Below are 24,061 nucleotides of genomic sequence, written 5' to 3'. Positions count from 1 at the left end.
CTGGCTGGGCCATTCCAAAACTTTAATTTTCTTCTGGTGAAGCCATTCTTTTGTAGATTTGGTTGTATACGTGAGGTCATTGTCATGTTGAAAGGTGAAATTCTTCTTTATCTTCAACTTTCTAGCAGATGCCTGAAGGTTTTGGGCCAAAAGTGAGTGGTATTTGGAACTGTTCATAATTCCTTCCACCTTGACTACAGCCCCAGTTCCAGCTGATGAAAAGGAACCCCAAAGCATGATACTGCCACCACCATGCTTCACTGTGGGGGTGGTATTCTTTTGGTGATGCAAACTGTTGTTTTTGCACCAAACTTACCTTTTGGAATTTTGGCCAAAAAGTTCAACCTTGGTATCAGACCATAACACATTTTCCCACGTGCTTTTGGGAGGCTTGATGTATTGTCTTGCAAATTTTAGCCAGGCCTGGATGTTTTTCTGTGTAAGAAAAGGCTTCCGTCTTGCAACCCTACCCCATAGTGCAGACATGGAGAAATATGGGAGATTCACATTTAGTACACAACCAGTACTTGCCAGAATTTCCTGCAGCTCCTTCAGTGTTGCTGTAGGTCTCTTGGCAGACTCCCTGACCAGTTTTCGTCTTTTCATCAGTTTTGGAGAGACTTCTAGATGTTCATCGTGTTTCACTGTTGCAGTCATTACACTTGGGTTATCCTGCTGGCAGGCTACCCGCAGTCGGCCTGAATTCCAAAGTCCTGGTCCGGCGTCAATTGCTGTCGCTTCTTCCCTGATGTCAATGTGACAGGGGTATAAAAGATGCAGCTGACACCATTTTCTTCAGTCTTTCTTGCCGCTCGGTGCCCGAAGCAAAAGCAGTTCGCAAGTGCTGGTCGGCCGACTCCTGAGATTTTCGAAATTGAATTTCAGATCCGAAGTCTAGTACCCCGTTGGGGAAACTTTTTTCTTGCTCCAGACCGATGTCAGAAAAAGTTAACAATTGTATTTCTTGTGGGAAGCAAATACCTCATAAGGATTTTCACTCTTATTGTATTCCTTGCCTAGGCCCTGACCATGACGTTGCTAGTTGTCAGTTTTGTGCTAGATTTAACCAACGCACTATTAAGCGTCGGTACGATTTTGCTTTTCATTACTTTGGCCGAAGGTTTAACTACATGATGCTGTCGGATCAACTGATGACCGGAGTTCATAAAAAGCGCAAGGAAAAAGAAAAGGACAGGCATCCGAGGTCCAAAACCGACGATGAAGCCTCTTCTAGGCCAGTCGCCGGTTCGCCGGTTCTCAGTGAGGCGCTTTCGCAGCCCCTGACACCCGCTACCTCAGAGCCACAGGCTGCCTCCGACTCCCACATGGAGACAGCTAGGCCTCTGGATACTAAAGGTATTGGGCCTTCGAAAACTAATCCCTCAGATGGGTCCGGAGCCGCTGAGTAGGCATCAGCTTCTGAGGGTGTTTTCATACCTACACAGCTTTATATCAATCCAACTTCAGCATCAAAGACAAAGAAACAAGTACAGCATTCTCCAGGACAGACTTCCATGCCTAAGAAACAGATGCTCAAAATTGCAGAAGACCTAATTACTTTGATGAGGGGTTCCCATCCCCCTCCTGATAAGAGGCCGAGGCAAGACACTGAATATGATTCCTCTGATGAGGTTTCCATTTCCTCTGACTCCTCTTCAGAACAGGGATACTCTATTCCTCCCTATCAGGATTCTGATGCTGAAGAATTTATTCCTTCAGCTTCTCCTCCTGAGGATTACTCATTTGGGGAAACCTTGCATACCATGAGGGAGCCAAGATTATTCGGATTCTAAGAAAAGGCTCAGAGACTTTCTTTTACTACCTCAGCACAGACCTCTTGCTATTCCTCCTGTTCTAGACATTGTAGATGATGTGTTTTCAGAATCCGGCCTGTCTTCCGACTCTTTACTTCCTGCACCTGTTAAGCCAGACAGATACTACAGGGTGCCAGATTCTCATAAATTTCTATATAAAAACCCTGCAACTGACCCAGAAACTATTTTACAGGGTTCCAAAGGGGTCAAGGCTGCTACTGCAAAAAAACCTGTCCCCCCTCAGATAGAGATTCTAGGGCACTGGACAGATTGGGGGGAAAAAAAGTTTACACTTCTACTACCTTGGCTGTAAGGGCTTTAAATTGTCAATTTGATATGCTTAAATGTCAACAGTATTTATTGTGTCTGTTAAAACAGAAAATGTTGACAAATTCTGAATGTGCTGAGAATAAGGAATTGCAGGATTTATTGCATGCAGCTGAACAAGTGGGAAAACATACTTTGCAATGTGGTTATGATTCACTGGAGGCGTCTTGCAGGGCCGCTGTAACAGGCTCCGTCATTAGAAGGCATGCTTGGTTAAAGGAACAGACTCTGCCTGATCATGTTAAAGCAAAATTATTGGATGCTCCATTACAGCATGATACTTTGTTAGGTGTTAGGGCAGAAGAAGTGTTAAAGAAAATGGAGGATAAAGCTAAATCTATGCAGACAGTGAAGGATTTCTTACAGGTGCAGCCACCCAGATTTAGCAGGAACTGGCCTTCTAAAAATTGGTCCTTTCCCATGTCAGACAGGCCACAAAGAGGCAGATACAGATGCCCTAGAGACAGACAACAGCCCCAGGGCTCATACAGGCCCAAACAGTGGGGTGCTTCTACCTCCAAAAGCGGAGAAGGCAAAACACAACCATATAGGAAACAGTCCCAATGACTTCCCTCTGCCAGTGCCAAGCATTTATCTTTTGGCAGCACGCTTAGGGGGAAAGCTAGCACTTTTTTCACAAAATTGGCATATGATTACCCAGGACAAATGAGTCTTAAATATAGTCTCTCAGGGCTACAGGTTCCACTTTCACACCCTTCCAAAGGCAAAAGATATGCCAGACCTGCCACACAATCAATGGGCGGAGGCACAAAACCAAGTTTCATCTCTCATGGACATGAGGGCTATTCAGCCAGTGCCACGACAAGAGCAGGGACAAGGATTTTACTCGAGACTTTTCTTAGTACCAAGAAAGGACAAAGCATGGAGACCGATTCTGGACCTGTCTATTCTAAATACTTTTCTGGACGTTCTGAAATTCAAAATGTTGACTCTGCAGCAGCTTCTGCCCATGCTGGGCAAAAAGGCTTGGCTTGTAACTTTGGACCTCAAAGAGGCATACCTACATGTCCCAATCAGACAATCTTGCAGACGATACCTCAGATTCATAGCTGGCTCAATACACTACCAATTCTCTGCACTGCCCTTTGGCTTATCTACTGCGCCCAGGGTCTTCACAAAATGCCTGGCACCAGTAATTGCATTTTGCAGGCAAAGAGGAATTCAAATATATCCCTACTTGGACGACTGCCTTATTCAAGCAGAGGCCAAAGACATTCTACTAAAGCATCTGGCGTTTGTAAAAAGATTACTAATTTGCCTAGGGTACACAGTAAATGAAAAGAAATTAAAACTAGTACCCTATCAAGAGATAATATTCCTAGGTGCAAGCTTAAATACAACTGCCCAGATGGCTTATCTCATGCCAGACAAAGGCAACTGACTTCTTACTTTGAAAACATGGCAACAAAGTCCCAGTTATCTGCAAGAAAAATTCTGCAGGCTCTGGGCTACATGGCCTCCTGCATTCTTCTAATTCCATATGCAAGACTGCATATGAGGAAACTACAATGGTACCTAAAAAGTGTTTGGACTCAACATTGCCACAGCCTGGAATCATTAATTTCACTCATTCCCTGCCTGCAACAGGAGTTTCGATGGTGGGCACAGGCCTGTCACCACAACAAGGACAGCCATTCACTTTACCCACAGCCAGGCAAACACTAACAACAGATGGATCAGATTATGCCTGGGGGGCCCACATGGCAGGAAAATGTATTCAGGGCACATGGCCCCCAAGCCAAAGGCATCTACACATCAATCAAAAAGAGATGCTAGCTGTACAAAATGCCGTGACAGCCTTCAAGGACCTACTTCATCCAGGACAGCTGCTGATAAAGACGGACAACACCACAGTTATGTAGTAGATAAACAAGCAGGGGGGAACACATTCCTACCCCCTCTGCAGACAAGCCATGATTTTGTGGAACACAGCATTGACTTACCAAGTACACCTGCAAGCACAATTCCTGCCAGGAAAAACAAATGCTCTGGCAGACGAACTAAGCAGAAACGTCATGGACCCTCACGAGTGGAAACTAGATCCACAAATTTTCAGCATGATAACAAGGAAATGGGGACGCCCAGACATAGATCTTTTTGCCTCCCCTCACAACTGCCAACTTCAGAGATTCTGCACAAGGACTTATCACAAACAAGCATGGAAAGTGGATGCTCTGTCATTCAGCTGGAACAACTTTACAGTATATGCCTTTCCTCCACTGCCTCTCCTCCCCAAGGTACTCCTAAAGGTCAGACAAGAGAAGCCACAAATTATTCTGATTGCCCCAGATTGGCCACGCCAACACTGGTACCCAAACTTAAGGAGCTTGTCCCAAAGCCCTGCCTGGACATTGCCTCAAATTCCTCATTTACTGACCCAACAAAACAATCAGATCCTGCACAGCCAACTCAGAACTCTAAATCTAGCTGCATGGCGGATTCTGTAACCATTCAGAATACACCTCTCTCTAAAGCGGTTATGGATGTCATTTTGGAGGCCAGGAGGCCCAGCACCAGAAAATCTTATGCAGAAAAATGGAAGAGATTCTGTGCTTGGAACCAGGCACAAGGAATTGACATGCTTGTTCCAAATATTCCTCAGATTTTACAATATCTAACTGAGATTCTGGACAAAGGCCTATCCTTCTCATCAATTAAGATCCATGCCCCTGCCATTTCAGCTCATTACAATACAGACCCGCCTATTTTTTCATATCCATTGCTTAGGCAGTTCCTCAGGGGGGCCAAAAACATAAGACTTCCAAGGAGAGCACCAATACCTGCATGTGGCCTCAATTTTGTCTTGGAAAAACTCACACTGCCTCCTTTTGAGCCAGCCAATACAGCTGAGATAAAATTCTTATCATGGAAAACAGCTCTGCTCCTAGCAATAACTTCAGCAAGAAGAGTCTCAGAGTTACAGGAATTAATGGCTGTGGAACCCTTTATTATCTTCCATCCGGACAGGGTTTCTCTTAGGACAAACCCAACATTTATGGCTAAGGTAGTGTCCAGTGTGGCTCTTAACCAAACCATTCATTTGCCTACTTTTTACCCAAACCCGCAGAATAAAGGGGAGAAACTTCTGCATTCTTTGGACATACACAGACAGCTACGCTTCTACTTGGACAAAACTAAAGCTTTCAAAAAGACTGAACAACTTTTAGTGGCATATGCTGCAGGATCACAAGGAAAGGCTATCTCAAAGCAGACTATTTCAAAATGGATAGGACACTGCATTCGTTTCTGCTATTCACAACATGATAAATCAGTGCCTAAGGGCATTAGACCACATTCTACCAGGGCAGCAGCCACCTCAGCAGCCTTCCTCAGAGGTGTACCAACCAAGGATATTTTGGAGGCTGCAACTTGGACTTCAGTGCATACTTTTACTAAGCACTACCACTTGCCTCTTTACTCTAAATCCAGAGCAGGCTTTGCCACTGCAGTCTTGCAGGGCCTTATAGCCACTCCTAATTCTATTTAGACCCAGCCGCCCAACCTCAGCTTTGGGATTCAACCCAAGTGTAATGACTGCAACAGTGAAACACGATGAACATACTACCTGCCATAAATGTAGATGTTCGAGTGTATTCACTGTTGCAGTCCAGGTTACCCACCCACCATCCCCCTTTTCTTTGCTGAGACTTATCTGTACTTCTCTATCCTATACAACCTTTGTGGTGTATTTGCTTGTAGATGAAGGTATTGTTTATTTTAGTGCATGCTTTTATTAGCAATGTTTTTTAGCCTACCCTTTTGGGGGCACCTGACATCTGGGGCAAGAAAAACTGAAGAAAATGGCATTGGCTGCATCTTTTATACCCCTGTCGCATTGACGTCAGTGAAGAGGCGACAGCAGCCGACGCCAGACCAGGACTTTGGAATTCAGGCCGACTGCGGGTAGACTGCCAGCAGGATAACCCAAGTGTAATGACTGCAGCATCCACTGTTGCCCCTCACGTTTGCCAATACCACCCCTGTATATTCTGTCTGCACTTTATATTTGTTTGTTGGCTGCTGCAATCTTCCCTTCTCCCGGTATCCCTACCTCAGTTATTTTCTTTATCCTCATGTATGAAAAACTGGAGCAGTTCACACAAAAAGTGCCCTCCCTCCCCCATTTCCATATGGTTGCCCTTGTGTGTTTTTTTTTTTATTTGCTATTGCCTCACCCTGACCTTACTTTGCTATCTCGATTTTCTCCTCATTTATATGATGAACTGGGTTGGCAATGTGCTGTGCTGGCCTTTCTTAGGCTGTCTGTCACTGTTCGTGTATTAGCAATGAGGCACTTCTTTACATGTGCAAGCATGAATAGTATTGTGCACACTTTTGTGATGTCTATTTCAGTCATGCACATTTGGATAGTGTAACTTATTTGCATCACTTATCTTTGTGATTTGCACTGGGTGTGATGAGGGTGGACAGGATTAGGAATAAGTATATTAGAGGGTCAACCCAGGTTGGAAGGTTTGGAGACAAAGTCAGAGAGGCACGATTACGCTGGTTTGGACATGTGCTGAGGAGGGATGCTGAGTATATTGGGAAAAAGATGCTAAGGATGAAGCTGCCAGGTAACAGGAAAAGAGGAAGGCCTAAGATAAGGTTTATGGATGTGGTGAGAGAGGACATGCAGGTGGCTGGTGTGACAGAGCAAGATGCAGAGGACAGGAAGAAATGGAAACAGGTGATCTGCTGTGGCGACCCCTACGGGAACAGCCGAAAGAAGATGATGATCTTTGTATCGCAGCTCCACTGTTTTCCTGTGTGCTCTGTTTCTTCAACTACCAGCATTGTGCGAGCCGTGATACACATTTAAGCATTGAAGTTTAGCACTGTGCAGCTGCAAAGAGGTTGTCAGTGAATGCAAGTACATATTTCTTAGTTGTGAATTCTGTCAGGAGTCCGCCATTACTAGTATTTCATGAGTTTAAGATCAGGGATCATTTGTATTTATACATATGCTTACTGTCGTGAGATTCGTGCTTGTCTGTGTATGTGTGTTTTATTAACCAAAGTTATCAATAAGGCATATTACGTGTTAAAAGAATGTAAAGGTTTATTTTAGAAGTATAGAGAGCATTGAATGTTGTATTGTAAAAACAACCACAAGGGGTCAGGTTGTTCAAGTTTTTTTTTTTTCTTACAGATGTGACAAATGTTTATAGGATTTTCATGATGACTAGTGCAGTATAATTGATGATGCAACATGACAGGAAGGGAAGACAGCTGTCACAAAGGGATTAAACCCCATTTAGTCAGATGTACAGCAGGGTGCTGCTTCACAGAACAGATGGAGTATGCTGTCACTGGAAGTGTGCAGATTAGTTGCCAAGGATACAGACTTCTAATGTAAAGTATTCTGACAGGAGTTAATGTCAAGTATGGGACAGTGATCTTTAGAAAGTTGTACCACCCAAGTTACAGTCTTGTCCAGTTCTAGAATGGCACTGTGCAAATCTATCACCATTATTTAACAAGTATTGTTGCAGCCATGTTGTTCACTTTGAGTACACATTCTGGAATATGTTAATTTCCTGGTTTTCTTCCAGTAATAGGATAACAAGTGTTTCAAAAAAAGAACATTAACTTATTAAATGACAAGAGGAAGAAGATGGTTGTATAGTTCCCAAATGTAGTAAATCTACATGTTTCTGTAAGAAGGTATATATGCTAGGCAGTGGCTTACATTTACGATGGGTTTCATATTGATATTCTGTGTGGTAGAATATTTACAGTTTGTAAAACTTCACGGCTTCATGTCAATTACTTCACTACCCTAACAGCTTGTATCAGTATGATTGATATTCTCAGTCACTAAAAGTAGTGTATTGTCATTTTTTTTTCAAGTTATTTATCCAAGATAATTTGAAGAACAGTGTCCCAGACGTCTTTATTTTATCTGTTTCACCTTTGCTTACATTTGAGACTAATGAAAAACTCTGCAAATTATAACTTTCTTCTCAGCTTGTAGCCTTGTTGACCCTGCCATACTAGAAGTTTCATTTTGGAGTGATCATAGTAGAGAAGGTAGTTAACCGGATTTTGTGAATGTCTTGTGCCAGTGGTGTGAATGATAAGATAATACTCTCTAGGTCTGCTGCTTATCCATTGACTTTACATACATGTGTTAGTGTCCTGTTCCTGTGTAGAATAAGTGAAATGCAACTGTTTTACTGAGCTGCAGCTGTGCTCATGCTTACACATGTTGAACCTGGATTACTTTCAGTGTTTTCTATTTCAAGAGCATTTGGTGAATACAGTTTTATTAACATAACCATATGTGTTTTCTTTTTCCTGCAGTATGGATTTTCTCTTCGCCACCGCCGTGTACTACAGCTAGAAGAACTGACTTTAGGTAGTGATTCACCTGAAAATGCTAGAACACTGAATGAGTTAGGGGTACTCTACTACTTGCAAAACAATTTAGAGTAAGTGCTTTTCTGCTTATAATTGGTACTTGATTGTAATACTTGAGCTGGTGTGCATACATTGACTAATATTCTTGCACTAGCAAAACAGCAGACCTTTTCTGCAAGAGGAGCATCTCATCTCTTATTGTTAACGTGGAAAAACTAAAAAAAAGTTTACCTTCTTCAAGAAATGATTTAGAAGGATGAGCTTTTGGAAGCAGGTATTAAAACAATATAGATAAAATGTAATTTAAATTGTAGAAGAGAGATTGTCAGTAAAGAACTGTTACAAATCTGTGTCAGCAAATGCAGATGTACTTCATGTTTCATTGTTGCAGTCCTAACTTGTGGGATTTCCTACTGTGGAAGCCCTTGGGCAGCCCAACTACCAGAGAATAATTTTTTTCACCTCCTGGAGCCACTGGACGCTCTATTCAGTGTCGCTACATTCATGTATGAAGGGAGTATGCCAGTACCCTGACCTCAGTTCTTTCTTGCTGTCAGAGCCTGAAGCAGAGTGCTAGTCAGTGTGTCATTCGGTCCGCACCTGAGATAGAAGACTCTGGAAAGTTAAGTACCCCACTGAGAACCTTTTATGTCTTGTTTGACTAATGTCAGGGAAAATTAATAATTGTCTTCCCGATAGCAAACCGGTAGCACACCAGGACTTTCACTCCATTTGTGTAACTTGTTTGGGGCTGGATCATGATGTCCCCAACTATTGTTTTTGTGCTCGCTTTAATGACATAACCATTAGGCATAAGGCCAAGATTCTAGCTAGGCATCTTAATAAGTCACAGGCCTCTCGCGTCCTGTAGTGTCAGCCAGTGTAGCTGAAGTAGACCTCCATAGGCGGAAAACAGATGAGGAGAAGCACTCCAGGTTTAGGGTTTCAGATGACACTCACTCACTGTCAACCAGTCCTCCTAGGCTGGTAATCACTGAAGAAGGTCACAGCAATTTCTCAGCCCCCTTCGGCGACTTAGGTGTTCATGCAGACCTCTATCAAGACCTCTCCAGAGTCTGATATGCCTTTTAGTCGCTCAACATTTTTTCAAGCTGAAGGACTCAGTTCATCAGTTGGGTCCAGGACCACTATATAGGCAATAGCATCTGAAAACTGTGTGAAGGCTGGTAACGGTTTCTCACCTCATCAGGACATGGCAACAGCTTTTCTCCCACAGGAGTCAGTTGTCTGTTCTGGGCTGGAGGTTGACCTTAGACCAAAACCAAAGGCTAATCAAAAGAAAGCAGCTCCCACCCAGCCTCAGCCTAGGCCTGCCGGCTCCCACTCCCTGGCATACTAACAGGATTTTGTGACTTTGGCTGAAGATGTAATCCTACTGGGTTAGATCCAGATGCTGTCCCCCTGAGTCCTCCCCAGGTAAAAGAAAAAGAGACCCCTCCAGAAGAGCTCTCTGATTCCTTTTACTCAAATGATGACGTTGGCCAGGAGGATTCCACCTTCAGATAGGGTACTTCCATTGCTTCCTTTGGGGATTCAAACTCGGAGACTCTTGCATCTGCCTCCCCTCCTGAGGATATTTCTTTGCGGAAACCCTACACAGCTTGAGGGAACACTTCAAGTGGGAAGCTCAAGACTACCCCCGGTCAAAGAAAAGAGTTAGGGAATTTCTTAACCTCTCTGAACACAAACCTCTCGCCATACATCTTATCGTAGAGGTAGTAGACAGTGTATTCCAGGACTCTTGTTTGAAACCAGACTTCCTGCCTCCTGCCCCTAGAAAGCAGGACAGGTTTTATAGGGTTCTGAATTCACACAAACGTCTCTTTAAAAACCCTGTGGCAGGCCCTGAGATTGTGACCCCAGGCCCTAAGGGAGCAAAAGCTATCCTACAAATCCCCCTTGCCTACTGATAAGGAAAGTAGAGCACTAGATAGATTTGGGAAAAAAATGTCTATGCATCTGCTATCCTCACAATGTGGTCTTTGACCTGCCAGTTTCATGTGGTTAAGTACCAAGAAACTATTCTGAATCAGATGAATCAAAAATTGATGGGCATTGTAATTCCTGCTCTCAGATAGCTAAACACTCCCTGCACTGTGGCTGTGGATGCTTCAGTTAGGCTGCAGCTGCAGGTTACGTCATCAATAGACATGGCTGGCTGAGAGAGCAGTCCCTCCCAGACCATGTGAAACCCAACCTTCTGGACATCACTTTAGACAAAGACTTTCTCTTGGTCCCAAGGCTAAAGGTGTCATCAAGAAAATAGTAGATTTTATTTTTTTATTTATTTTATTTTATTTTACATTTGTTGACCGGGCTAGTCCAACTGGATGTATGTCCATTTTCAGTGGAGGCCCGTGGAGAAAAGCTCCACAAGTTTAAAAAAAAAAAAGTACACAAAGGCAATGATATTTACAAAGACATTGGAACTTTACAAGGTTTAGGCACACATTGCATGTCTTGATATAACATATGAGTAGGGAAAAATAAAAAACAACCGCATCAGTTCTTAGTGTTACTAATGCTAGTATGTATAAAGGACACTATTAATTAGAAAGTCACACAAAAAAATGTCAAAACGAAATATTACTGAATATTCATGGGAAGAAGTGTATGGACACACTCATACTGTAAAATTACACATGAGGTCCAAGAGTAGACTGGTTATAGTTAATAAAGTCAACAATATATGCATAGGCACATGCCCCAAATAAGATAATGCACTAAGAAGCAAGGTGTTATGGGAAGGGTTAGTTATTTAATCTGGGTTAGCACAGGGGCATAGCCAGTGTGATTTAAGGTAGGGTTTAAGTTTGCTTTTAAATAGGTTAGCTGGGAATAGGGGGGTTAGATGATTGAGGAGACTGTTCCAGGTTTTACCCACTGTATTAGAGAACAGAGTGTCACCAGTTGAGTTATTCGATTTAGATATTTGTACTAGTAGTTTGTTAGATGAGCTTAGGGTTTTGAGATTATTATAGGGGGTGACTAGGGAAGTGAGAATAGGGGTGTTTTCTGGTTGATACAGGATCTTGTGGCTACTGTTACTTGATTGAAGAGTATTAGATGTGGCAATTCTAGACAGCCTAGTTGATTCAGATTGATAAAATGATGGGTTCTAGAGGAGGACCCGGCAGCAAATCTGGCAATATTGTTGTAAGAGGTAGACAGTTTGTTCAGAGTACTTTTACATAATTTGGTATAGATAAGAGAGGCATAAAGCAGAGAAGAGATAAGGTGGGTGCGGGCAATGGTGATCCTGGCTAGTGGCGTTAGATAGGGTTTGATCCTGTAGAGGGAACCTCATTTCTTATTAACTTTTTTTATAGTGTTATTGATGTGAGGCTCATAAGAGAGGTTATTATCAATTACAACCCCGAATAGTTTAGTGGTAGGATCAGGAGATATAATAGTTCCATTACTAGAGGTTATAGTAAAGTTAAGTGGGGGGAGGTTCTATGGGTGGTGGTGAATAATAGCATTTTTGTTTTTTTTTGGGTGTAAGATAAGACATCTATGCAGAAGCCAATTTTCAACTGTGCTAAAGGTCTTTTGGGTTAGAGACTGAAGTTCTGATGGGGAAGTGGCAGAGCATATAAGTGTGGAGTCATCTGCGTATTGGATGCAGGTGGCTTGTGGGATTACAGAATGGAGGTCATTTGTAAAGATGGAGAAGAATAAAGGTCCCAATATGGAACCTTGTGGGACCCCTAGGGCAACTGGGAGGTGGGAAGATAAGGTGTTTGCCCACAGTACAGACTGTTTTCTATTATTTAAGTAGGATTGGAACCACTGAATAGCAAGAGCATCCAACGACAGTTTTTTGAGTGTGTTTATGAGGAGGTGGTGGTTGACCATGTCGAAGGCTTTTGACAGATCAATAAAGAGGGCTAAGGATAGTGTGTCATTATTTCGATTTCTATTAATGTGGTCAGAAAAGGATAAGAAAGCAGAGGTGGTGCTATGAAATGGTCTAAAGCCATGTTGACAGTTGGCTAGTAGATTTTTTTCAAGTAGGTGGGTTAAAAGTTGCATGTGAATGCATTTCTCCATTACCTTTGCACAGGGGATAATATGGCTATGGGCCTGTAGTTGGAAAAGTCCTTGGAAGTACCACCTTTATGCAGGGTGATAATGTGGGAGACTTTCCAGATGGATGGGGTGGATCTTTCAGAAATACTTGTATTAATGAGGATGGATATGGGGTAGGCTATGACTTTAGCTGATTTTTGCAGGTATTCTGCAGATAGATGATCTGCAGAGAGTGTGGTGGGTTTAAGTTTCTGGATAAGTTTACAGACAAGGGATGTGGGAACTGGTTGAAAATGAAATAGAAGGGAGTTATTGGTGGCAGTGGTGGAGCATGTGATGTTAGGAGATAGCTGGTTGGCCAGGGATTGAACGGTTTCTGTAAAGAAAGTGTTAAATGAGTTGGCTATTTGGGTAGGATTATTGTGATTAGAGCCAGAGGGAGTAGGAGTGCATGAGCATCCTGGGTGTAGGAGGTTATTTATGTCTAGCCAGAATTTTTGAGGATTATTATGGTGGGTTTGTTGAAGATGGCAGTAGTAGTTCCATTTATCAGACACTATGGCTTTTTTTGTTTCATTTCTTAGCTGCCTGAACTGTAGGTGATCTGAAGGGCTTTTTGTTGCCCGCCAGTTGGTCCATAGTTTATTTTTTTTGAAGGATTTTGTTGTTTGGTAGTTCTGGTGAGCCATGGGGCTGGTTTAGTTCTAGTTCTAATATTACGTATAGGGGCATGGCAATCTAGAATGGCTAAGAATTTTGAATTAAAGTATTTGACTGCATCATCTAATGGGAGATGTTTCAGGGGTGTCCCGTCACAGGCTGTAAGTTCAGTTTGGAAGCTATCCAGGTTAAAGTTTTTGTTGGTCCTTACAGTCCTATAGAGTTTGGAGATTCAGTCTTGTATCTGATTAAGTAGGTGAGTGAGTGGTCGTTTATATCTTCTGGGAGGGTGCCTGTTTTATAAGTTTGCTGTTGAGTATTAGTGAGAATACAGTCTAGGGTGCTTTTTTTGTTGTTAAGCTTATTGGTTCGGGTAGGGGATGTTATGGTTTGGGTAAAGCCATATAGGTTGATATGAGTAGAAGGCTGCTCAGATGTACAGGAAATCCAGTTTATATTAAAGTCGCCAAGTATTATGGTTTCTTGTGGGTAGTTGGTTGATAGCCACCAGAGGATAGCTTCTAATGTGTTACTATTATTGCCTGGGGGAAGGTAGATACAGATTTTATATATATATATATATATATATATATATATATATATATATATATATATATGGATTTACATTTTTGGAGCTGAAACTTAGATATAAGAATCTCTGCATTACTGGAAAGAGGCAGTTTGGGGTCTAGTGAGGTAACTTGTAGTCCATTTTTATAAAGTATAGCTACACCTCCACCCTTCTTAGCGTTATGGTCAAGTCTCAGGATATTATAGCCAGGGGGCTAAATAAGGTCAAGTCCATGCAGACTAAGTACTTCAGTCCAGCCTCCTTGTTTCAGCAGAAACTACCCTAGAACTGGTCTTTTCCATCCCAATCCAAGGCTAGACAAAGAAAGCCCCATAGGGAAAAGAGCCAAAGACAGCATCAATGGTCCAAGCAGTGGCATTCAGATCACATTAGATCAGGGGCACATGCCCACAAGCCCCTAGTAGGCAGCAACCATGACTTGGGCATGGTACTCCCTACCCCCTTCCCCATCCCCCTCCCAAGCTGGGGGGAGGCTATCACTATTCCACAGAAATTAGATTCTCATTACTACAGACCAGTGGATGTTAAACATCATCATCACAAAGGGTTACAAACTCAAACTGAAGCAATCCTTGGTTCATTTCAGCTTCCCAGATATTCCACCAAACCAAAGATCAGAGTCAGTAACCCCGACAGAGCACCCAGGGCTCTGTGTGGAACCAGTACCAGAACACTTACAAGGAAGAAGGTTTTATTTCAGACTCGTACTGGTACACAGAAAAGAAGGTACATGACAGCCTGTCAAGACTCAACCAGTTCTTGCAGATTTCAAAAATTCAAGATGCTTTCTCTTCAAAAACTTTTGCCCGTGATCTCACCCAGTGCTTTTATGGTCACCGTAGACCTAAAAGATGCATACCTCCATATTCCCATAGAGGAATCACACAGAAGCTTCTTTCACGTCCAAACAGGTACCAGGCACCATCAGTTCTGTTTTCTACCCTTTGGCTTGTCAACTGCTCCTAGGGTCTTCATAAAATGCCTAGCCCCGCTGATAGCCTTCTGCAGGACAAATTGCATCTAGATTTACCCCCTGTTTGGATGATTGCCTCATTCAGGCGACAAATCAAGAAAAGCTCAAATAGGACTTGATTTTCATGCAAAACCTCTTAACCTCCATGGGGTTCACTATCAATGCACAGAAATCTCAGACATACCCCACAAACAGGATTGTGCTCCTGTGGACCCTACTGGATTCATCTCTCCGGAAGACCTTGCTACCCATGGTCAAAGTCTCCCTCCCGACCCTGTGTTTCAGAAAAGTCATGGTCAGGGAGAACCTCACAGCCAGGGAGTACCCTCAGGGCCGTGGGTTACATGGTCTCTTTTTATCCTCATGATTCCCTTGGCCAGACTGCACATGAGGAAATTTCAGTGGTACCTCAAGAATGTCTGGTCGCAACACTCACAACTTCTCACATCCAAGGTAAAGCTGCTCCCTTGCCTGAAGGAGGAATTTGCCTGTTCTGCCCAGGCATGTGCCCTCACTTCTGGCACACTCTACAGGGTAACACCTCATGACACAGTACCTACCAGGAGTACACAGCCAACTAGCAGATCACATCAGTTGAAGTCTGTCAGACCCCTTGAGTGGCAACTGCATCTGGAGTCTTTCTCAGCATGGCCAGAAAGTGATGTGTGCCATTGATGGACCTTTTTGCTACCAAAGAAAGAGTGGGAACTGCATCTGGAAGTTTTTCTCAGCATGGCCAGAAAGTGGAGTGTGCCATTGATGGACCTTTTTGCTACCAAAGAAAATGCTCACTTGAAAAATAATTACTTCAGGGACAAAATGAAGTCAGCCTGGAAGACACATACCTTCTCTTTCACATGGGCAGGCCTTTTTCTCTGTCTTCCCTCCAATACCACTGCTTCCTAGGGTATTGCTAAAGGTAAAGGAAGAGGGGCCAAGAATAATACTAGTAGCCTGTGACTGGCAGTACTGTTACCCTCTGATAATCAGCCTAACCAGCGCAGAGCCATGGCAGCTGCCACTGAAGATTGACCTATTAACACAGGACAAGGGCAACATTATAAATTCCAACCTGCAGACGTTCAAGTTGTCAACATGGATGATACCTTGATTTCATGGAAGGAACCTCTCCTTGACAAGCAGGTCCTGGACATTCTAAAAAAGGCCAGGAGACCTAGCACAAGGAAGTCTTACTCTGCCAATTGTAAAAGATTCACACTTTGGTACAGACAAAAAGCACAAAACCGTTGTCTAGCCAAGATTCTTTTCATTTTGTCGTATTTGGCCAGCCTTTTTAACAAGTGTCTCTCTTACTCCTCTATAAAAATCCATGCTTCAGCTGTTTCAGCCTTCCTGCCTTCTCAGCCTCCTCTCTTCTCACACTTCCTCATGAAACAGTTTGTGAGAGGCTTCATTCACATTAGGTCTCCCAGAAAGCCCCCTGTTCCACCCAAGCATGTCAGTTTTGTTCTGGAGAAACTTACTTTTCCACTTTTCAAACCAGCTGCTTTCATCGAGTTAAAATTTTTGACCAGGAAGAGATTCCTCTTACTATATATTACCTCAGTCAAAAAATGTCTGAGCTTCAGGCCATCATATGTGCAGAGCTCTTCGTCTTCTACCCAGACAGAGCCTCACTCAGGACTTGGCCCTTCTTTTATATCTAAGGTGGTGACAGCGACTTCTTTAAATCATTCCATACTTTTTCCTTCTTTCTTCTCCAACCCCCACGAGAAGAGGAAAAGGGTACTTCATTCTTTGGTTGTTCATAGGCAGCTGTGTTACTACTTAGAAAGAATCAAGAGTCTCAGGAAATCAGACCAAATATTTTTGGCCTTTGCCAGCAGCTTTGAGGGAAAACCAGCTTCTAAACACACCATCTCTAAATGGATCTCCTTGTGTTACAGCCATCATGGAAAGAAATCCTGTGTGGACACCTTCTCCCAGGTCTACTGCTACCTCTAATGCATTTCGTAAAGGGGTGTCTATGAAGGGCATTTTGGAGGCAGCTGCTTGCTTTTCAGTCCATACCTTTATCAAACATTGCCATCTTCCTACCTTCTCCAAGTCTACAGCAGGATTTGCCGCTGCTGTCTTGCAGGGCATCCTTGCTTCTCTGTAATCCTCCCTTTCTTGCAGCTTTGGGAATCATCTTATAAACTAGGACTGCAAAAATGAAATATGAAGAACATAGTATAGTTATGTATTCTTACCATAAATGTTGATGTTTTGATTGTATTCCTTTTGTTGTATTCTCCCCCCCCCCTTCTTCCCCTCTGGCCTACAGGATAGGCAGGGACTTTCCCTTTCTCAGTCAGGGTGACTCTCTTTCCTTTCTCCTTTACCTGGATTACAAGGTCCTAGACTCTTGGCCTCAGGGACACACTGGGGTGCTCCTACCTATTAGGAGCAAGAAAAGTACTGAGGTCATGGCGCCAGCCAACTCCCTTTATACCCAAACTTATTGATGGTCAGATAGGGCATCTGCTGGCTCCTGGAGGAGAGAAATTATTGTCTGGTAGTCGGGCTGGCCAAGGGCTTCCACAGCAGGAAATCCCACAAGTTAGGGCTGCAGCAGAGAACGCACTTAGGACTGCAGCAGAGAATGCACTTGAACATCTACATTTATGTTAAGTATACACAACTGTATTGGTCTGTTATTGGGTAGCCTGTCTTCCTTCCCCTATCATTTAGGCTATTGTTCTTTGAAGCTTCCTTGCTTAGAGGTTCGAGCATCTTCTGCTGCTGCTGCACATGAGAACTGTTTCTTACAACTATAAGTAAATCTTGTCACTGATCCTTCTGGGTAGGAATGAGTAATACAACAGGTGAAAAAAATGGAAAACAGAACCCTTTCTTAGCAGAAAACAGCAACACTATCAAGCCTGTTCAAAGACAAGTTCTCCACTCTTTCTGGCAAGCTCATTACAAACTAGTCATCACATTACATACAGGAGCATAAACCTATTGTTTGGAATGTGCACAGGATCCTTCTATTCCTAAAGGAAAGTGCAACTTCAAGCTTGTAAATTACTAGCCAGTCATCATCCACAGGCCACTGTAAACAGTATTTGGGAAAAAAGTAGTTTATAACCATCTAACCTTTTACATAGAACAGTACAACTTATTTACTCAGTTTCAGCATGTCCTCCAAATAACATACGGCACATAAGTTGTAGTAGTAGGTACTGCGGTGGTGGTGCTGCGGTAGCGTTGTCGCCTCATAGCAAGACGTTGTCCCGTTCAATTCTCAGCTAGAGTGTCTTCTGTGTGGAGGCATACGTGAATGGGGCGTGCCTTCGTTGAAGGTTGTGCGTCAGGGCTGGTAACCCGGTACGTAAAAATCCACTACCAATCATTAGCGGACCGGAGTTCCGCTGTGGCAACCCCTAACCGGGAAAAGCCGAAAGACACAGACAGAAGTTGTAGTAGCAAAACTAATGGACCAAATTGTCACCAGTTTTGACTAAGGTAAATCTATTGATGTGAAGTTCTAGCTCGTCTTCATTCTGTACTGATGGGGTTTGGAATCAATCCTCTGTTCTGACTCAGCTGCTTACTACAGCTTGAGGTCTCAAACCAGCTCGTAGCTCCATCCCTATCCCATGATGCAATAGTGCCTTCCCCAGATCTTGTTTGCCGTTGAAACAGATCGGGTCATGACTAACTCTGGCTCCGTACAAAAATTTATTTGCTTGTTTCTCTTTAAAATCGACTATAATTAAAGTTTTTCTTATCTAGTTAGTTATATATCGCTTTTTCAATCTTGTTTGTTGTTTTCTCTAGTTTAAAAAAAAACAAATAGCTGGTGGTTTGAGTTTTGTTTCAGGAGTTTTTCTTTAGGCCTCTATACTTAGTGACTGGAAAGAATTTGCATTTCCAGTGTTTGTTTTCTTAGTTTGATATTACTAGTATCGCTAGATTGCCTTCTTCATAGTTTGAGCAGTGTTAGCTCATATATATTAATATATTGTGTGTTAATCTTTTTCTGGCCATTGATTTGCCCTTTACAATCCCTTTCCCAATATATATATATATATATATATATGTATGTATGTATGTATATGTATATATATATATATATATATATATATATATATATATATATATATATATATATATATATATATGTATGTATGTATATATATATATATATATATATATATATATATATAGGGTACGTATCACTTCACCTAAAACTCATTTCACCAAGACCAATCACCTAAAGTTCATTTCACCGGCAAGTAGTACAATAAGGCAAGTCAAAGGTATGTGTCCTTTCCCCATTGTAGTGCGATCCTGATGTTAATATATATATATATATATATATATATATATATATATATATAAGGGGAGGTTTGGGGGGCGCAGCCCCCACATTGGGGGTTGTGGGGGGCGTAGCCCCCCCACTTATTTTGTTTTATATTGTCTGGTTTTGTTTTACATTATTTGGTAAAAGCCAGCTAGGTGGGGGGACTATGTCCCCCACCCCCTTAATATATATACTAACACCAGGATCGCACTACAGTGGGGAAAAGGGCATATACTTTTCAGTTGCGTTGGACTACTACTTGTCAAGGAAATGAGTTTTAGGTGAAATGAACTTTAGGTGATTTGGTTTCAGTGAAATGAGTTTTAGGTGAAGTGATATGTACCCATATAGAAATAGTGTCTTATTATTACAGTATATAATCGTTGTTACTGATGACACTTTTCGTTACACATTTACATATATATCTTATAGTGTTTCTGAGGTGTATTGTACTGTTTGAGTGTGTTCCTTTTCTTGTTTTTATCTATTAAGGGCTTGCTTGAGTTCAAAAGTTCTTTATATATTACTTCAATCCTGTTTAAATTAGAGGGCGCCTTTTGTGTGTGTGTGCGTGTGTGTGTGCATGCGCGCTAGATTACTGTCTGTTACATAATGTCGAAACAACAAAAGCCTTGGATTCTGGACCTGGTACCAGACCTCCTGACACACTTGGTGGGGGGGATCTCCATCCATCTCTTCAGACCCTAAAATTGACAGCATGGCTGCTCCAATTCCCAATATAGCCAGGCTACACAACTTCACCCCAGAAGTCCAACACATCTTAATCTCTTCTCATAAGATGTCCACAAGAAAACTTTATCATAGCAAATGGAAAAGATTCTCCATTTGGACTTTGCAGAATTCCATTGATCCGTATTCAGCACCCTTGGCATTCATACTGGAATTTTTGGCTAAACGTTTTAATGAAGGAGCAGCTGCAGCAAACTATTCATGTCCAAATGGCAGCAATATGAAATTTTCATATTGGCAAAGAAGGAATGACTATAATGTCTCACAAAATTTCAAAATCCTTTCTGAGAGGCACAGATTTACTATAACCATCCATACGACCACCCTTTCCACCATGGAATATCAATTTTGTTCCATATTGCTTAATTCTTCCACCCTTTCAGCCAGCATCATCATGCATCCTGAAATGTTTATCTTGGAAAACCATTTTTCTCGTAGCTATCAGATTAGCTGGAAGGTTTTCTGAATTACAAGTGTTGACAATCAAACCCCCATACTTTGTATTCCATAATGATAAGGTTTCTCTACGCACAAACCCTTCCTTTCTGCCAAAAGTATGCTCAGAGTTCAAGCTATAGACCTTTCAGTTTTTTTCCTTAAATACAGTAATAAGGCAGAATACATGCTTCATCAGCTTGCTGTTCACAGACAACTACATTTTTATTTGCATAGAACAAAAGACCACAGAAAATCTGACCAAATTTTTGTCTCATTTTCAGAAAATAAAAAAGGCCTAGCAGTGTCAAAATCAACCTTATCCAGATGGTTATCACAGTGTATTTCATTTGTTTATCAATCAACAGACAATGAATTGACAACCAAAGTAAAGGCTCATTCTACCAGATCAGTGTCAACTTCCCAGGTCTTTAAGACAAGACTCCCGGTAAATGCTATATGTGCAGCACCAATGTGGTCAAGACACCACATACCTTTATCACTCATTACAAAGTATATATGGCCTCCAGGGACAAGGCCTCATTTGGATCCACTGTTCTGAAGAATATACTCCCATGAGCCACCCAGGAAAGATGGTGCTAGGGACGCTGTCCTATCAGTATAGAATGAAGACGAGATAGGACAACTTCACATAAAGAAGTTATGTACTCACCATAACATTCCATGTTAGTTGTCTCTCTCATCTTCATTCTTACGTTCCACCCTCCTACCTCCAGCCTTCATGAGCTGCTGGAGGATTTAGGATGTAAAAAGTTTTTATGTACTACCCTTACTTTGAACCTTGTCCAGGCTTACCAGTAGGATATATAGTTTTCTATATAGCCTTGTAAATTTGACATATTTGAGATCTGAGGAAGGCACTATTGCATCATGGGATAATGATGGAGCCAAAGCTGGTTTGAGACCTTGAGCTTTAGTAAGCGTCCGAGTCGGAACCAAGGATTGGTTCCGGACCTCATCAGTATAGAATAAAGATGAGAGGGACAACTCACATGGAAAGTTATGGTGAGTACATAACTTTTTTGTTTTTACTCCTTGATCTTTTCAAAGTCTTTGATCTACTGGATCATAACCTGCTTATTAAATGTGCAAAAACAAGAAGGCATTGACCACCATTCTCTCAAATGATTAAAAAGCTACTTGACTAGTACATACCTCACGGTTATATGGCTGCTTCTTCCCTTACAGAACAAATGTAGATGTAGCCAACTGATCCATTCTCAGACATCTATTGTTTTCTATATTTACCAGAATAATGGGCCACTACATCACCATTACTAACCTGATGTAGTATGCTGATGCCTCAGCCCTTATGAATGACCCACATTGTGCATTAGAACTACAGCAGTCACTTCAGACTAGCTTCACTCACTCTGTAGATGGTTACAGGAGAGTAAGTGCCTTCTGAATAAAGGCAGAACTAAGGTTATGTTATTTGGTAAATGTTTTTCAATTAATACATATGCCCGTATTCATTTCAGTATTACAGGAACTTCTGTGGTCCTGGAAACTGTACAATCCTTCATAATTCTGAGCATTTAAATACCGAATAAGCCAACACTTGAAATACACACCGAAATGTTAAATATAATGTAATGATTCAGTAAAACATATCAGCTCTGTACTGAATCAAACATGAGCTAGTCCTTGAAACTAAAATCATAGTAGCCCATACAGTGCTGATACCCTTACTCATGCGTGGATTGAGCCTGGCAGACATTTGAGGCAACATTTTGTTCAAATTATCCAAACCTTACAAATCTCTACTAGGTTGAGTGACATTATACCATTCCATTAGCCAAGTCAAAGTCTAAAATAACCTGAGATGTCTAAATATAGGCAATACAATGCTCCTCACACAATTACAGCTTGTCTGTAGCTGTATTTGCAGAAGAAGATGCCCTTCTTAATGAGAATCAGCCCAATAGATGACATTTTGTTTTGTCAACACAAACTTAATAAACCTACCCATGTCAACCAACAAATTTGTTAAAAGATTGTCAAACCACACTGTTATAAGAAGCTGAATTCATTATCAGTTTGTCTGCCTACTGGAAACCTTTACAAATTTTGGATATGACTTGCTTCTTCTGCTGGCCAAGAAAAAATGCACAGGGGCATCGGGTGCTGATTTGTCTAAACATGGGCTAAACTCTTGGCTAGGCTTATAAGAGCTTCAGGGCCAATAGTCTAGAAACCTGGTATGGTCCGGTCCTATGCTCCTATGATCCTGTGATACGCAATTCATAACACCTGTAGCACTCTCTCTCATATTTGAGTCAGTTTCCCTTCCTTTGAGATACTTGAATCACTCTTTTCCAAAATCACAAATGAACACATTAATAGACTTTTGCCATTACTTTTTTTCTTTTCAGTGCAGTAAATATTTCCTTTCTTGTTTCTTCTAAGTATTTTGATTGATGTTTGCTTGTTTGTAATCTCTTTGTGGAATGTTCCTGTCCAGGTCCTATATGTAAATCATTCATACCAGTAAGAGCTAATCCAGTAAAATAGAAACAAACTTGGTGACATCACAGTCCACATTAGGAGAGACTGCATAGTCCCTACACATGCTAATTCTTTTGTGACACTGATACAGTTTGGTGGTAGATGCTGGTTTTCATTGTGAACAAGTTCTTGCATTTGTTTGCTAAAAGGCTTAAGCCATCAAAATGTTAGCATAGCCTCCATATGAGAAGTCAAGACTCATACTGGCATTTCTTTACTGCTTGGGAGAGGAAGATTATGTGAAGCACTGGCAGAAATACAAGCACTTCAACCCGCCTATCCAAAGGCTCTGTTGGGTAGTTATCATTTGAATGTCTTTCAGAACTCTGCATAAGCAGCACATGCACTGTGGGTATGTTACTAACATACACGAGATTTTTTTTTTTGTACTTAGACTGCTTCTAAAAAGTGTTACACAATATGCAACTTCCTAAAGCTACTTCCCACATTTTCTGTTAAAAATTATGATCTGAAGTAGTTAACTTCATTTGATCAGCAACCTGTGGGTTTCAGATCCGACTCTGATCCGAGCCGGCAGCATACCAAGCTAAAGATCCGAGATCCAAGCTCCTCCCCCTTACCCATACTCCCTGCAACCTCCTTCCAATCCTCAGATCTCGTTTGCCGCGTCTTTGCCAAGTAAGGGATTCCTCGAGCTCCAGGCGAGTTTAGTAATTTCTCTATATTCTAAAAATGTTTTGGGTATTGTATTTGTTTGTGTGTGTGTAGCAATTTTATATATATATATATATATATATATATAAATATATATATATATATATATATGTATATACACGTGTATATATATGTGTATATATATATATATATATATATATATATATATATATATATATTTGTTTTCTTCTTAACTAATCTATCTCCTTCTTATCCTTGATAGCTCTATTTCCTAGTAGGCCCCTTTTTTTCCTTTAGGTGTGAGTGTGGGTATGGCTGAAAGCCAGAAAATTACCTTTTCTAAGTGTACTGAGTGTGGCCATAAGCTGTTGCCAGCGGATGGTCACACTCAGTGCGTTCTTTGCTTGAGGGTGCCCCGTCTTTCCTCAGGCTGCCAGATTTGTGCAGCCTTTAACCCCCGGGCATTGCGAGATAGGAGGAACAAGCTGATTCTGGCGGGTCTCCTATCCACGGAGTTGGCTTCTTCCTCTTCTCCCTCTGTAGCGACAACCGCAGCTACGGTTGCCCAACCATCTGGCCCTCCTCCCCTGTCTGGG

The 24,061-nt window shown here is 41.8% G+C and overlaps 1 protein-coding gene across 1 annotated transcript in view; it reads left to right on the top strand.

The window, feature by feature from the left end:
- The window catches only part of NPHP3 (nephrocystin 3), a gene marked incomplete at its 5' end in the record, with an annotated part of 1,580,737 nt that overhangs the window by 1,310,747 nt on the left and 245,929 nt on the right, over window positions 1–24,061 (top strand). The window contains one exon of the mRNA XM_044060401.1: window positions 8,469–8,596. Within this exon, the coding sequence (XP_043916336.1) occupies window positions 8,469–8,596 (128 nt within the window). The remainder of the gene's footprint in view (window positions 1–8,468; window positions 8,597–24,061) is intronic.

The sequence above is a fragment of the Protopterus annectens genome, chromosome 2.part0 (assembly GCF_019279795.1).
Source record: "Protopterus annectens isolate FY-2018-M chromosome 2.part0, PAN1.0, whole genome shotgun sequence".
Classification (NCBI taxonomy): Eukaryota; Metazoa; Chordata; order Ceratodontiformes; family Protopteridae; genus Protopterus; species Protopterus annectens.
This window is presented reverse-complemented; position numbering and strand designations above follow the sequence as displayed.